General features: G+C 50.4%; 2 protein-coding genes across 8 annotated transcripts in view; one reads left to right on the forward strand and one right to left on the reverse strand.

The window, feature by feature from the left end:
* LOC147647200 (uncharacterized) overlaps nt 1-7,274 on the forward strand; it is a 182,290-nt gene extending 175,016 nt beyond the window's left edge. For 2 of the 7 annotated variants that reach the window (XM_086872565.1, XM_086872560.1), the window contains 3 exons: nt 1,150-1,303; nt 5,140-5,218; nt 5,405-7,274. In XM_086872565.1, coding sequence (XP_086728691.1) covers nt 5,167-5,218; nt 5,405-6,411 — 1,059 coding nt within the window. In that variant the 5' untranslated portion in view covers nt 1,150-1,303; nt 5,140-5,166 and the 3' untranslated portion in view covers nt 6,412-7,274. Of the gene's footprint in view, nt 1-1,149; nt 1,304-2,137; nt 3,232-4,074; nt 4,357-4,956; nt 5,219-5,404 lie in introns of those variants that run through there. The other 5 variants (XM_086872562.1, XM_086872564.1, XM_086872561.1 and 2 more) reach the window with 4 other exon arrangements.
* The window catches only part of LOC111944285 (uncharacterized), a 211,548-nt gene that overhangs the window by 87,404 nt on the left and 110,595 nt on the right, over nt 1-13,549 (reverse strand). The gene's annotated exons all lie outside the window — the stretch shown is intronic.

A 13,549-nucleotide genomic window follows, 5' to 3' on the forward strand; every position in this document is an offset into this window, starting at 1 on the left:
TGTTTGGGGATGGCAGGGCTCCAGAGCCGAGCCGCAGATGCCCCTCGGGGGCACCCCGGGGGTCCCCGGGAGGTGTTTTTGGGGGGTCCCGGTGGCGGTGGCGGCAGAGCCCCGGCAAAGGGGCCGGGGGGATGCGGGTCCGGCATGGCCGGGAAAGGGGTTCGGGGCTCCCGGTGCCGGCAGTGGCTGCTCCCAGCATTGCCCAGTTGCTCACCCCGTGTGGCTCCAGTTTCCTCGGCAGCAGGAAGAGCCAAATCACTCCCAGTCATTCCCTATTAGGGTACAACTTGTCTCCATTTTTCCCAAATGTTATCCCCATTTTCCCACATTTGTATCCCATTTATCCCAAATTTTTCCCGTTTTTATCCTGGTTTTGTCCCACTTTTTTCCATTTTTCCTCATTTTATCCCGTTTTCATATATTTTTTTCCCCGTTATTATCCTATTTTTTATTTTTCCCTAGTTTTCACCCATTTTTCTCCTTTTTTCCTCCATTTCCCCCCTTTTTATCTCATTTTTCCTCATTTTTTTCTTATTTTTTCTGATTTTTTTTCTATTTTTTCCTGCATTTTTACTCCATTTTTTCTCCACGTTGTCCTAATTTTTCCCTTTTTTTTTTTTCCATTTTTAATCTATTTTTTCCCCATTTCTCCATTTTACCCTCTTTTTGCTCCATTTTCCCTCAGTTTTTTCCCCATGTTCTCTCCTGGTTTCCCCATTTTCTTCCATTTTTCTCCCACTTTCACTTCAGTTTTACCATTTTTATTCCCATTTTCCCTTCATTTTTCTCCCAGTTTCCCTCATTTTTTTCCCCATTTTTATCCTGGTTTTATCTCATTTTTCCATCATTTTATCCCCATCTTCTTCCATTCCTTTCTCCCATTTTTCCCAATTTTTCCTTCATTTCTATCCCATTTTTCCCTAATTTTATCCCATTTTTTCCCTATTATTTTCCCATTTTGGCTTCAATTTCCCCCATTTTTCCTCCATTTCCATCCTAATTTTCCCTATTTCCCCCTAATCTTTTCCATTTAATTATTCAAAAAAATTAATACTTTCGTGGGAAAAAAGGGTGCTTTGGGGGCAAAACTCCATGAATTTGAATCACAGCTTTCCCATGATTTTTCCATGATTTCCCCATGATTTCCAGCTGGAAGGAGGCGTGGGATTCATCAGAACATTCTGGAAGCTGGAATAGGACCAGGCCATCAACCTTCCCAAAAATCTGGACCAGCTCATCTGCAATTCCAGCTTTCCCCACTCCCCGGATTCCCAGGTCCGGAAATTCTTCTACAACCTCCCAGGTAGGCAATTCCCAAAATTTCATGGAAAAATGGGATAGGGGGATTTCATCCTGGAATTTTCCTGATTTTCCCCAATCTTTTTCTCTCTTTTTTTTTTTTTTCTCTTTTTTTTCTTATTTTTCCCTCATTTTCCCCTGAATTTTTCCCAGTTTTTTCGCCATTTTTTTCCTGATTTTTTTGTTTTTCCTGATTTTTCCCTCTTCCCAAAATTTTTTGTCTTTCCCCAACTTTTTCTCTAATTTTTCCATAATTTTTCTGGTTTTTCCCATTTTTTCCCAATTTTTTCCCTTGTTTTTCCCATTTTTTTTCCTGATTTTCCCCCAGGGGTTTTTTTCATTATTTTTTTCTTTTTCTGATTTTTTTTTCTTTTTTTTCCCATTTTTTTCTTAAACTTTTCCTTGATTTTTGTGCTTTTTCCTGTTTTAATCCCATTTTTTTTCCCTGATTTTTCCCTTTTCCTTTCTCTAATCTTTCTGGTTTTCCCCAGTTCTTTCCTGATTTTTTTTCATTATTTTTTTCTGATTTTCCCAGATTTTTTTATCCTTTTCCTGTTTGTTTCCCTGATTTTCCGCTGATTCTCTTTTTTTTTCCACATTTTTTCTCTGATTATTTCCGAATTATTTTCCAGATTTTTTTGCAATTTTTTCTCAAATATTTCTGGTTTTTCCTTCATTTTTCCAATATTTTCCCAATTTTTTCCTGATTTTTCCTGATTTTTCTCAGGGTCTTTTTGGTTTTCTTTTCCTGATATTTTCCCTGATTTCTCACAATTTTTCACAATTTTTTTCATGTATTTCCCATTTTTTCCTGATTCTTCTCTCTTCCTTTCCCAAATTTTTTCTAGCTTTTTCCCAATTTCTTCTCAAATTTCCCTAGTTTTTACCTGATTTTTCCTGGTTTTTTTCCCTATTACTTTTCAGATTTTATTCCTCTTTCTTTTCTGGATTTTCCCCAATTTTTCCAAGTCCTTTCCCAGTTTTTTTCCTGATTTCCCAAATATTTTTTCCAATTTTCACTGGTTTTTCATGACTTTTCCTTCTTTTCCTATTTTTTCTGATTTTTTCCCCATTTTTTCTGACTTTTCCTGATTTTTCCCAGATTTTTTCCACTGTCTTTTCCTGATTTTTCCCCAATTTTTTCACATTTTTTCCCTTAAGTTTGCTCTTTTTTTCCCCCAAACTCTTCCTGGTTTTCCCCATTTTTTTGTCAGATTTTCCCCTGTATTTCCCAAATTTTTCCCAATTTTTTTCTGATTTTTCCCTTATTTTTTTGGATTTCACCCTGATATTTTTGGTTTTTCCCCGAATTTTCCCTTCCATTTTCCTTGAATTTATCCTGGGCTTTTTTCCATTTTTTCCCCAATTTTCCAGTTTCCTTCACACTCCCAGTCTCATCCCAGTCACAATCTAATCCCAGTAACTCCCAGTCTGATCCCAGTCACTCCCAGTCTGATCCCAGTCACTCCCAGTATGAGGCCAGTGGCCCCCAGTTGCTCCCTGGCAGTGCCAGTGTGACCCCAGTAGCCTCCAGTGTGATCCCTGGGACTCCCTGTCTATCCCAGTATATCCCAGTCAGCCCCAGCACGCTCCCAGTCATTCCCAGCTCCTCCCAGTTGCTCTCAGCATGATCCCAGTTGTTCCCAGCCACTCCCAGTCAATCCCAGTATGATTCCAGTCACCCTCAGTGGGATCCCAGTCTCAGCCAGCATGGACCTAGCTGCTCCCACTGTGATCCCAGTATGATCCCAGTTGAGTGTGATCCCAGAATAGTTGTAATTCTTCCCAGTTCCTACCAGTGTGATCCCAGTTGTCCCTGGAATAGTCCCAGTCCATCTCAGCACGGTCCCACTCACCCCCAGTTGCCCCCAGTGTGGTTCCAGCTGTTCCCAGTATGGTCACAGACACTCCCAGTATATCCCAGTTGCCCCAGTAAGGTTTTAGTTACCTCAGAATGATCCCAGTCTTTCCCAGTGGCTCCCAGTTCCTCCCAGTATGATTCCAGTTGTGGTCTCAGTTCCCTCAGCACGGTTCCAGTACCTTCCAGTTGAACCCAGTTGCTCCCAATGTGTCCACATTTTCCTCCCAGCATGGGCCCAGTAGCTCCCAGTAACCCCCAGTCAGGTTCCATTCGCACCCACTGTAATCCCAGTGGTTCCCAGTGCTATCCCTGTAGGAGCCATTGTCACTCCCAGTATGGTTCCAGTCACTTCCAGGATGATCCCAGTCACTCCCACTACAATCTCAGTCACCCCCAGTATGAGCTGTTGTGCCAGCCACCCCCAGTATGGTTCCAGTCACTCCCAGATACTCCCAGTATGGTTCCAGTCATGGCCAGAGTGACTCCCTGTCACTCCCAGGATGGGCCCAGTTGCTCCCAGTCACCTCCAGCATGGTTCCAGTCCCAGCCAGCCCCTTTGCAGTCACCCCCAGTATGATCCCAGCTAGTTCCAGTAGGATCCCAGTATGACCCCAGCATGGGCACAGCTGCTCCCAGGATTATCCACTGTGGTTCCAGGTGCTGCCATTTACCTGCACTGTTGTCTCTGTCTCTCCAAGTGTATCCCAGTTGCTCACAGTCACTCCCAGTCACCCTGAGTGCAGTCCCAGTTGCTGCCAGTATGGTCCCAGTCTTACCCAGCATGGCCCAGTTGCTCCCACTGTGATCCCAGTAGGATCCCAGTTGTCCCCAGCACAGTTCCCGTTGTTCCCAGTGTGATTTCAATTTCCCCAGGATGGTCACAGACACTCCCAGTATATCTCAGCTACCATCAGCATGCTTGTGCTCATCCCCAATCATTCCCAGTTACCCCAGTAAGGTTCCAGTTACCCCAGTCCAAACCAGTCCCTGCCAGTGCTGCCACTCCTGGGATCCCCCAGCCCTCTCTGTGTTCCCCCCTCCCACATCTCCCCAGAGGAGCCCCAAGGGCTGGCAGTCCCCAGCCAGGGTCCCCAGCCAGCCCCAGGTTGGATCTGCAGCCCCCAATTTTCCCAGTTTCCCTCTCCTTTTCCCCGGGCCGGGTTCCCCCCGTCCCCAGCGGGTGGGAGCAGCGGAGAGCCCCGCGCTGCCCATCCCGACCTGTCCCGGCTCCATCCCCGCTCCTGCCGTGGGCTGTGAGGGGTTTGGGAACGGGGCACCGAGGGTGTCACTGCTCCTGGGGGAGGAGGAGGAGGGATGGAAGAGGAGGGATGAAGAAGGAGAGGGAGAAGGGATGGGAGTAGGAGAAGGAGTTGGCGTTAGGGAGGAAGAGGAGGAGAAAGGATGGAAGGGGAGGAGAGGGAGGAAGAGGAGGGACAAAGGAGGATCAGGGAAAGGAGAAGGAACCACAAGGTCGAGCCCTCCCTGAATTCACAGCCCCTCACCCATGGGATCATCACCCCCATCCCACAGGTGCCTGGGGAGGGGGATCTTGGCACAAATATCCTGGGGCGTCCCTGGGTTGGGATTTTGGGGGGATGTTTGGAGAATGAAGAACTCCAAAGCTGAGCAGCAAATGCCCCTTGGGGTGACATTGGGGAGTCCAAGCATCCCTTATTGAGGAGATGGAAATGGGGGGAACTTTTCAGATTCCTGGTACTCCCAGCAGCCTCAGGAGGGCAGGGACTGAGCAGACAGAGGACCCCCAGTACAAGTGTGACCGTGAGCAGCTGGAACAGGGGGGAACCCCTGAACAGCAAAGAGGAGAGACCAGAGATGGGGAACTCCTGGGAGGCATTTTCAGGGTGAATCTTGGTGTTTGGGAGGTTTTTATGGATGGCTGGTGACTTCTAGAGATGGACTTGGGCAGAACAAACTCCCTAACCCAATGTGCTCGTGAATTGTATTTTTCCCCAAACCAGGATTTCCCATTCCCAAATCTTGGCTGGATGGAGGAAGAGGCTGCGAGGAAGAGGAAGATGCACCAGGACACCCAGGCAGGTGAGGAGGAAGTCAGTGCCCCTTTCCCCCTCTCTCCTGCTCCATCTCCCAGCCCAGCCTGGCCCCCGGCTGCAGGACAACCCCGCTGCCGACGCCGTCCTGCCGGGGACGCACTGGGGGGATCTCCTTCCCCTTCCCTCTGGCACGGAGGCAAATCCCATCCTCTCCTTGTCCTTCCTCCCCCAGACAAGGAGCTGAGGATGGAGACCAGGGAGGACAAATCCCCACAGAAGAACCTCATGGAAGAGGCCGTTTTGAGCAGCTCCACAGTGCAGGAATCCAACAGGGAGGAAAATCCCCAGAGATCTCGCAGGAGGAGGGGCTCCAAACCCATCCCAGGGTGCTCTGAGGAGGAAAGACCCACCCTGTGCCGGGAAGGCGGCCGGAGATCCAGCAGGGGCTCTGAGCTGGTGGTCCATGAGCGGCTTCAGGATGAAGAGAAGCCCTACAAGTGCTTGGAGTGTGGGAAGAGCTTCAGCCGGAGCAACAGCCTGATCTGCCACCAGATGATCCACACTGGGGAATGGCCCTACGAGTGTGGGGAATGTGGGAAGGGCTTCAGCTCTAACTCCAAACTCATCCGTCACCAGCGCATCCACACTGGGGAGAGGCCCTACGAGTGTCCTGAGTGTGGGAAGAGGTTTCAGAGCAGCACCAATCTTGTCCAGCACCAGCGGATTCACACGGATGAGAGGCCCTTCCGCTGCCCCGACTGTGGGGAGGGCTTCAAACACAACTCCACCCTCATTACCCACCGGCGCATCCACACCGGGGAGAGGCCCTATGAGTGTGGGGAATGTGGGAAGAGCTTCAGCCACAGCTCCAGCCTGACCATCCACCAGAGGACCCACACTGGGGAGCAGCCCTATGAGTGTGAGAAATGTGGGATGACCTTCAGATGGAGGTCCCAACTGACCATCCACCAGGTGATCCACACTGGGGAGAGGCCCTATGAGTGTCTCCAGTGTGGGAAGAGGTTTCAGACCAGCTCAGATCTCCTCCAGCACCAGCGGATTCACACGGATGAGAGGCCCTTCCGCTGCCCCGAGTGCAGGAAGGGCTTCAAGCACAACTCCAACCTCAGCAGGCACCGGCGCATCCACACTGGGGAGAGGCCCTGTGAGTGTCCCCAGTGTGGGAAGAGCTTCTCAGACAGGTCTGCTCTGACCAGACACCAACGGAGGCACCGGTAAGGGAAGCCCTGCGAGTGCCCCAAGTGCAGGAAGAGCTTCATGTGGTGCTCCAGCTCCATCCCCCATCAGAGGACCCATGTTGGGCAGAGCCCTGATGACCCACGTTCCCAGTGATCTGTGTTGGGAAGACACTGGGCTGGTGGTCATTTTGATTTGGCCCTAATTTTCTTTTGATTCATCTTCATCCCGTTAAAACAGACAAAATTGGGGTAAAAGTCTACAGATTCATCAAGGGCATCTAAAACCTCACTTTTACTAGTGCTTGAAGGGAATCTGGTATTCAGGGAGGTAATGGGGAGGGTTTTTGGGGGTATTTGGTGTATTTGTCTCCATCTCTTGTCACTCAAGGAGATGAGCGAGTTCTATCTGTCACCTCAAAACCACTCAGTGCCATTGAAATCTACTCAATCCCACCCAAAATTACTGGATTCCACAGTCCCTCAGGGTGTGTTGCCTTAAGTTTTAGCTTTCATATTTTTCAAATTCTGTACTGCCTGGGTTTGTAGTTTTGAACTTCCTATTAAGTGCTAGTGAGCTCTCTTCAGAGAGTAGGTAGACAAAACAATTCCTTTTCTAGCTTGATACCAAGGACAATTGTTACAAGTTCCATGCCCAAAAGCATGAACAAGGGTGGACTGAAGTGAGAAAACAAGAAGGATGGGACTTCCTCATCTGAAGCTGTAATTGGACAATGAATCCAAATATGCAGATGGACCTAAACTTCTGAAAATGTGAGACCTCATGATCACTTGTCCATTTTTGTGACCATTTTTGGTCCATCCTGGGTGTAGCCCTATCCAGGTTCTTGTACTGCCCAAGGTGTATCCTTTAAGGCCTTTTAATAAACTTTATTCTTAACTCTGTCCAGCCTCTTTTCTAGGTCAGCCTTCTGAAGGCATCAGGTGGAATGGGGTTGGAAGTGGATTGGGTGAAGTGGGATGCAGATCAGGAGGGGTGAGATGGGCAATGGGTGGGGCAGGATAGGTGGGATGGAGTTTGGGAGGTGTGAAATGGGGGGGAATCAGGCTTGGGAAGGCATTCTGAAGTCCAGCAGGAGTGGGATGGATTGGCCTTGGGATTGGGGAGGTGGGGTGGGGTCTGCAATGAGACAGCCAAAGTTTGGGGATGATGAATGGAGGGGAAATCTGTTAGTGAGTTTTGGATATTTGGATGTTCCCAAAGAGATTTTAAGGCATCTCATATTTCTCAGGAGGTTTTGGGGCACTCCCCAGCTCTTGGGGTGTTCCTGAGAGCAGCTCCATGGAGCCCCATTGCCAGGGCTGGTTGCCATGGGCACGAGCTCAGAGCTGTAGCCAGAGTGCGTTGCCTCAGCACTGGAGAGCAGAGAAATGATGAATGGCCCCAGACATCTCCAGGGTGTGTCTGGGGGCAGAGCAAGTTCTGCCTGTGTGGGGCGGTCACTGCCCCAGCCCAGCCACTGCAGCCTCTGCTCCAGCCCCAAAGTGGCTGCCAAGCCCCTGGCACCCCAAAAACCCCAGCTGGGAGAGGGAGCAGAGCAGGTGAGGCTGTGACACGGGTGTGACACTGACATGTGCCACGGCCCTGGAGCTCACAGCAGCTGAGATGGTGCTGGATCCAAGGCTGACTGTGGATCTCTGTCCCTCTCTCGCTTCTCCTGACTTCAGTTTTCAAAATCTGGATAGCTTGAAGTTGGATGGGTTGGACGAGTTGGCTCAGTCAGTGCTTAGTGAAGTGATTTCCTCTAATTGCATGCAGCTTTATGATTTCCCGAGTACCTCACTCTCTAAAGTTTGCAGCTGAAAGTTTGTTCCCCACCCTCCTGAGAAGTTTGTTGTTTTCTCCCATGCACTGCCCGAGGGGATGGAGGTACCTCAGGTGCCTTTCCAGCAGGGCCCGAGCGAGCTTGGGGCACAGCACAGGAACTGCAATGCTGAGCCAGCCCTGGCTGGGTTGGAGGAAGCAGAAAGGCCAAGCCCTGAGCCCAGGCCTGGCCCAGCAGGGCCTGTCCCTCACGGGTGGCTCGGGGCTCTTTGTGGGGCAGTGGGATGTGAGGGGCAGCAAGGACAAATGCCATCAACCTGCGAGCCCTGCCAGCCTCCTCAGGGAGGGCCGAGGGAGGAGCAAAGACCTTCCTGGTGCTGTGCCCTGGGCCAGGAGGGATTGTGCCAGTGGAGCTGACCCTAAATTTCTTCTCCCAGGCAGCTTTAGGACATGGAACATGGAGAAGCCAGAGCCAACTCTCAGCCTTCCACAGTCCTCCAGTAGAATCCTGTGTGGGGAGCAGCCTGGGAGCAGGGTTTGTGTGTCAGGGGAGGGGAATTCAGAGCCCTTTTCTCCCCCATGGGCTGAGGGTCTGCATTTTCAATGGCCCTGCAGCTGCCAAAGGGGCCTTTTTCACCCAGCTGAGAACAGTTCTGCTGATAGCCTGTCCTAAACCCGTTTTTCCTGCAAATGTGCCTATGAGGCCTCATTTTTTGTAGCCCCAGGTTTTGTGTGCATGCAGGTGTCTCAACTGAAGGATGGAACAGATCTGCCAGGTAGGAGTTCTCTTTCTCGTGGTGGTTTTTCTGTTGGTTTATTTTTTAAATTATCTCCCCCTGTGAGCTGTGTGCAGAGCTGTGTAACTGTGTGTGACACTTGTCTGTGGCACTGTGGGGGTGGCCAAGGGCACCTTCCCCGAGCTGTGTGCAGAGGAATCCACAGCAGCCCAGGCCGGGGGTGCTCAGTGGCCGCTCAGTTCCGCTGACTGGACGCGGCTCTGGCCGCTTCCCTTGGAGCGTCTCCAGGGAGGGAACGCTGGGGCTGCTGGCCCGGCTGTGCTGTCACTGCCAGGGGAACGCTGGGGCTGCTGGCCCGGCTGTGCTGTCACTGCCAGGGGAACGCTGGGGCTGCTGGCCCGGCTGTGCTGTCACTGCCAGGGGAACGCTGGGGCTGCTGGCCCGGCTGTGCTGTCACTGCCAGGGGAACGCTGGGGCTGCCCCGCTCCTGCCCCACCCCATCAGCTCTGCCAGCGCCTCCAGGGGACACAAAGGCTGAGCCCAAGGGTGAGAGTTGCACAAGGGGCTGAGCTGGCATCTGGGACCCATTGGGATAATGGAGTGCAGCCCCCGGCCCTGCACAGACACCCCAACAATCGCAGCCTGTGCATCCCTGGCAGCGCTGGCCAAAGGCTCCTGGAGCTGCGGCAGCCTCGGGGCCGTGCCCATTCCCTGGGGAGCCTGGGCACTGCCCCAGCCCCCTGTGCGGGAAGAAGCTTTTGCTCATCTCCAGCCCAGCCCTGCCCTGGCCCAGCTCCAGCCGTTCCCTCGGCTCCTGTCCCTGCTCACCTGGGCAGAGATCAGAGCTTGCCCACAGAAGCTGTGGCTGCCCCTGGATCCCTGGAAGTGTCCAAGGCCAGGTTGGATGGGGATTGGAGCAGCCTGGGATAGTGGAAGGTGTCCCTGCCCATGGCAGGTGGTGGAATGAGATGAACTTTAAGGTCTCTTCCAAGCCAAGGCATTCTGTGATTCTGTGATTTTGGGAGAGATGCTGAAGCTCTGGCTCAGCTTTATCTCAGCAAATGTCTGGAGCCAGCAGCAGCCATGGGTGGGATCATCTCCTCCTCCCTCTCGCTGTGGCTGTAACTCACCCAAGGGCAGTGTCATAAATGAAATTGAAATTTGGGCAACTAGGGCTATTGAGTTAACAGCAGTTTAATAACAAGGAAAAAAAAGATACAATTTAGTGAATTGAATACAATAATCCAATTTAATAAAAGAATACAATTTAGTGGATTGAATAGCAATTTGATATAGAAGGAATACAATTTAGTAAAAGAGTACAATTTAGTGAAAATATTCATATATATATATACACATATGTATATATATATATGTATGAATAAATATATAAATATAGCTTGCCAGTAATTATGATTAAAGCATAAGCAAAACTGACTGGGGTACAGAGAGGGCTTCTCAAGCCCCTTACATATGAAATAAAGCAATTCAAACTAAACTTATATACTGTATACTTATACATATTCATTCATGTTTCCAGTAAGTCTCATCTTATTTCTGATTCTTTAATTTTACATCACAATTCTTCATGGTGCATGCTTCACTTGTTGCTAGGGGGTCTTCAGTCTTCTTTTGGTGGTCTTTTGGTTGAAGGCTTACACTCATCCTCGTTGTCCTCTGGATAACCTCACAGGCTGTGTGTGTGTCCTAAGCGTTGTGTTATGTAAGTGAGCATTGTGCTCCACTAATTAGTCTTATATTTTATAATTTTCAGGCCCTATGCCTAAAGTCATTCCAACTTTATCCATCTCAAGGTCGATTTTGTCTTAGGACATTTCTTATCTCAAAACTACATCCTTTATCTTAATGTTAACATGTAACATCTGTAGAGGGGTACATCTACCTTGTAACACCAATTCCCCTGATTGCTCCTAATAATAACTTTCCAAATAGTTGCAATTTAGTTAGCATGAATAATTTCCATTTATTACAGGAGGGTGTGAGAACAGGAGCATTGTTTGGTGTGGCCTCCTCTCTGCCTTTCACACCTTTCAGTGCTTTGAGCCAGCCAAGAGCTTTCTCCAGGAGTGCAATGAAGCAGCTGTTGCTGCTCCCAGCTCTGGCTCTTCCCAGTCTCTGCCCCTGCCTGGTTTTGTCCCTCTTGCTGTGCCCTCTGTTCCCCCAGGGGGCTGCCCCAGGCTGAGGGATCAGATCCAGGCACTGCTGCTGCTCCCTGGGGACCAGCCCCAGTTTGGTTGTTGCTGTCAGTGCCAGCAGAAGCGGTGGCTGGAGCAGCGGGTGCTGACAGTGGCCCAAGGCCCGGGGCTGGAGGGGTCCCTGGGCTGGGGCTGGGAGGGAGCTGCCCCTTGTTCTCCCTCTGCCTCCCGCAGAGCTGGGCCGGGCACAAGTGGGGCAGCAGAGCCAACAGGGAGCCTGCGAGTCTCTTGCAGCCGTGCCTGCTCAGAGTTTGGCCTTGGAGCTTCAGGTGGGCAAAGGCAGCTGCTCTGCTCCCTCTGCGTGTGCCCGTGTTCAGCAGTGCTGCTCCATCAGTCTGTGCCCAGCAACGGGGAAAAGCCTCAGCCCTGCAGGGCCAGGAGCTGCCGGGCTCTGCCTGAGCAGCTCAGCCAGCGGGAAGGGAGCTGCTCCACACGGGAACCAGGAGCAAAGGATGTGCCTTTTCTAGGACATGTTTTATGTATAAAAAAACCCAAAACATAATAACAAGAAACAAAAAACAAAAAACAAAACAAAACAAAAAAACCACACAAAAAAAAAAAAGATAAAAATTACCCTCAAATGTGTAGTGAAAAATGTTCTATAACTCCAGAGTAAGAAAGAGGTAACTGATCTTTTGAAAAAGAGAACTCAGCTTTGATTTTAGTTACTTAGTTTGTACACATGCTAGTGGAAAGGATTCATTAGCTGCCTTCCTTGACAGATTTGATGGATCTTTTCCAATATTAAGATATTTTGCACTGCAGTTAAAGGAATAGGAAATTGAAATACATGTTCTTCATGACTGTGTCTTGAGTGTAAATATTTTGCAGTTTGAAACTTGGACCTAAAGTGTTGCAAATGGAAGTGATAAATGCCAATGGACTGAGGGAATGCAGCTTTTCCTATGGGATGTGCAGCACTCCAAGGACTTCCTCAGTGGGGCTGTGGCTGCTTGGAGCTTTGTCCTGTGCCACTCCGGGATGTCATGAAATGGGACTTCACCTGCCACCAGCCCAGGTCATGCTCTGCCACCCCAGCTCCTTGGACCTTGTGTCCCCAAAGAAGACACAAGGTGTTTCTGCTGCTCCAGCTTTGCACAGATCCACAGAGAGCTGGGATTATCCCAAGTCTCGTGTCTCCATTGTGCCATATTCCTAAAGAACCAGCAGCCCATCCTGACGAATATGGTGAGTTATGTGAATGGTTGTCAGCTCCCTTTCCTGCCTAGAAATCCTGAAACTGCTTCTAAATGCTGTTCCCTTCAGCTCTTGGACACCTACTGACACAGAGCTGGGAAAAAAATGCCCTGGCCATGGCTTACAAGGTGAGTTCTGCCAAAGTTAGAGCTCTGTGGGAAATCTCTATCCATCCCTATCCTTTTAATATATCTGTATGTGGGGGTGTGCATGGATGTGTCTTGGATGGAAAGGAAGGAGTGTGCGAACAACGTGACTGACACTTTCACTCTCTGTGTTCATTCCATACCCATGGGTACCAAGATATTATGGAAACTTTTGCAAGGACAGACCTTCTGTCCAGGGATACAGAGACATCCAAGAGCCCCTGGCACAGACAGACCCTTCTGTCCATGGATACAGAGACATCCAAGAGCCCCTGGCACAGACAGACCCTTCTGTCCATGGATACAGAGACATCCAAGAGCCCCTGGCACAGACAGACCCTTCTGTCCATGGATACAGAGACATCCAAGAGCTCCTGGCACAGACAGACCCTTGTGTCCATGGATACAGAGACATCCAAGAGCCCCTGGCACAGACAGACCCTTCTGTCCATGGATACAGAGACATCCAAGAGCCCCTGGCACAGACATTGCTGCTCTTCAGCCAGGGACAGGATGAGTCCCTGAGACTGGGGCTTGGCCTTCCTCGTGGTGAGGGGCATCAAGGAAGGCTGCAGTGTGATGGAGACTGTGATGGGCTGGGAACTCACTGGGGGAAAGGAGGGAGCAGTTGTGAAGTAAAAGGCAGGTGTGGGGACACAACTGTTCAGAGAAGGGCTGAGCTACAGCTTGAGCAAGATGAAAAATGTCATTTGGGGTCATCCCAGATGGATTTCATTTCAGAAGTTATGGAACAAGTTTAATTTTTGGGGGGTGTCATGTTTTCCCTTGGAGGTGGACACTGTGCAGACTTGAGCTGCATTGCCAAAATGCTCAAGTCTCTGCTGCAGGTCACAGCGTTTCTTCTTTGGCTGATCCCGGCCCGGTGCTGAGCCCAGCAGAGCCCTGGCAGAGCCCAGAGCAGCCTCAGCATCCGCAGAGCCCGGCTGCAAGGAGAGAAAGCAGAAACCGCCCGTCAGCTGAAGGCTCCTGTCCCCTTGTCCCAGCCAGCCGCGGTGCCCAGGCCATGCTGGCCGTGCTCAGAGCTGGGCCCAAAGCTGCCCATCACTGCTGCCTTGGGGAGCAGAGCAGGAGGGCAGGA

This window comes from Cyanistes caeruleus, unplaced genomic scaffold, assembly GCF_971803275.1.
Source record: "Cyanistes caeruleus unplaced genomic scaffold, bCyaCae1.hap1.1 HAP1_SCAFFOLD_65, whole genome shotgun sequence".
Taxonomy (NCBI): Eukaryota; Metazoa; Chordata; class Aves; order Passeriformes; family Paridae; genus Cyanistes; species Cyanistes caeruleus.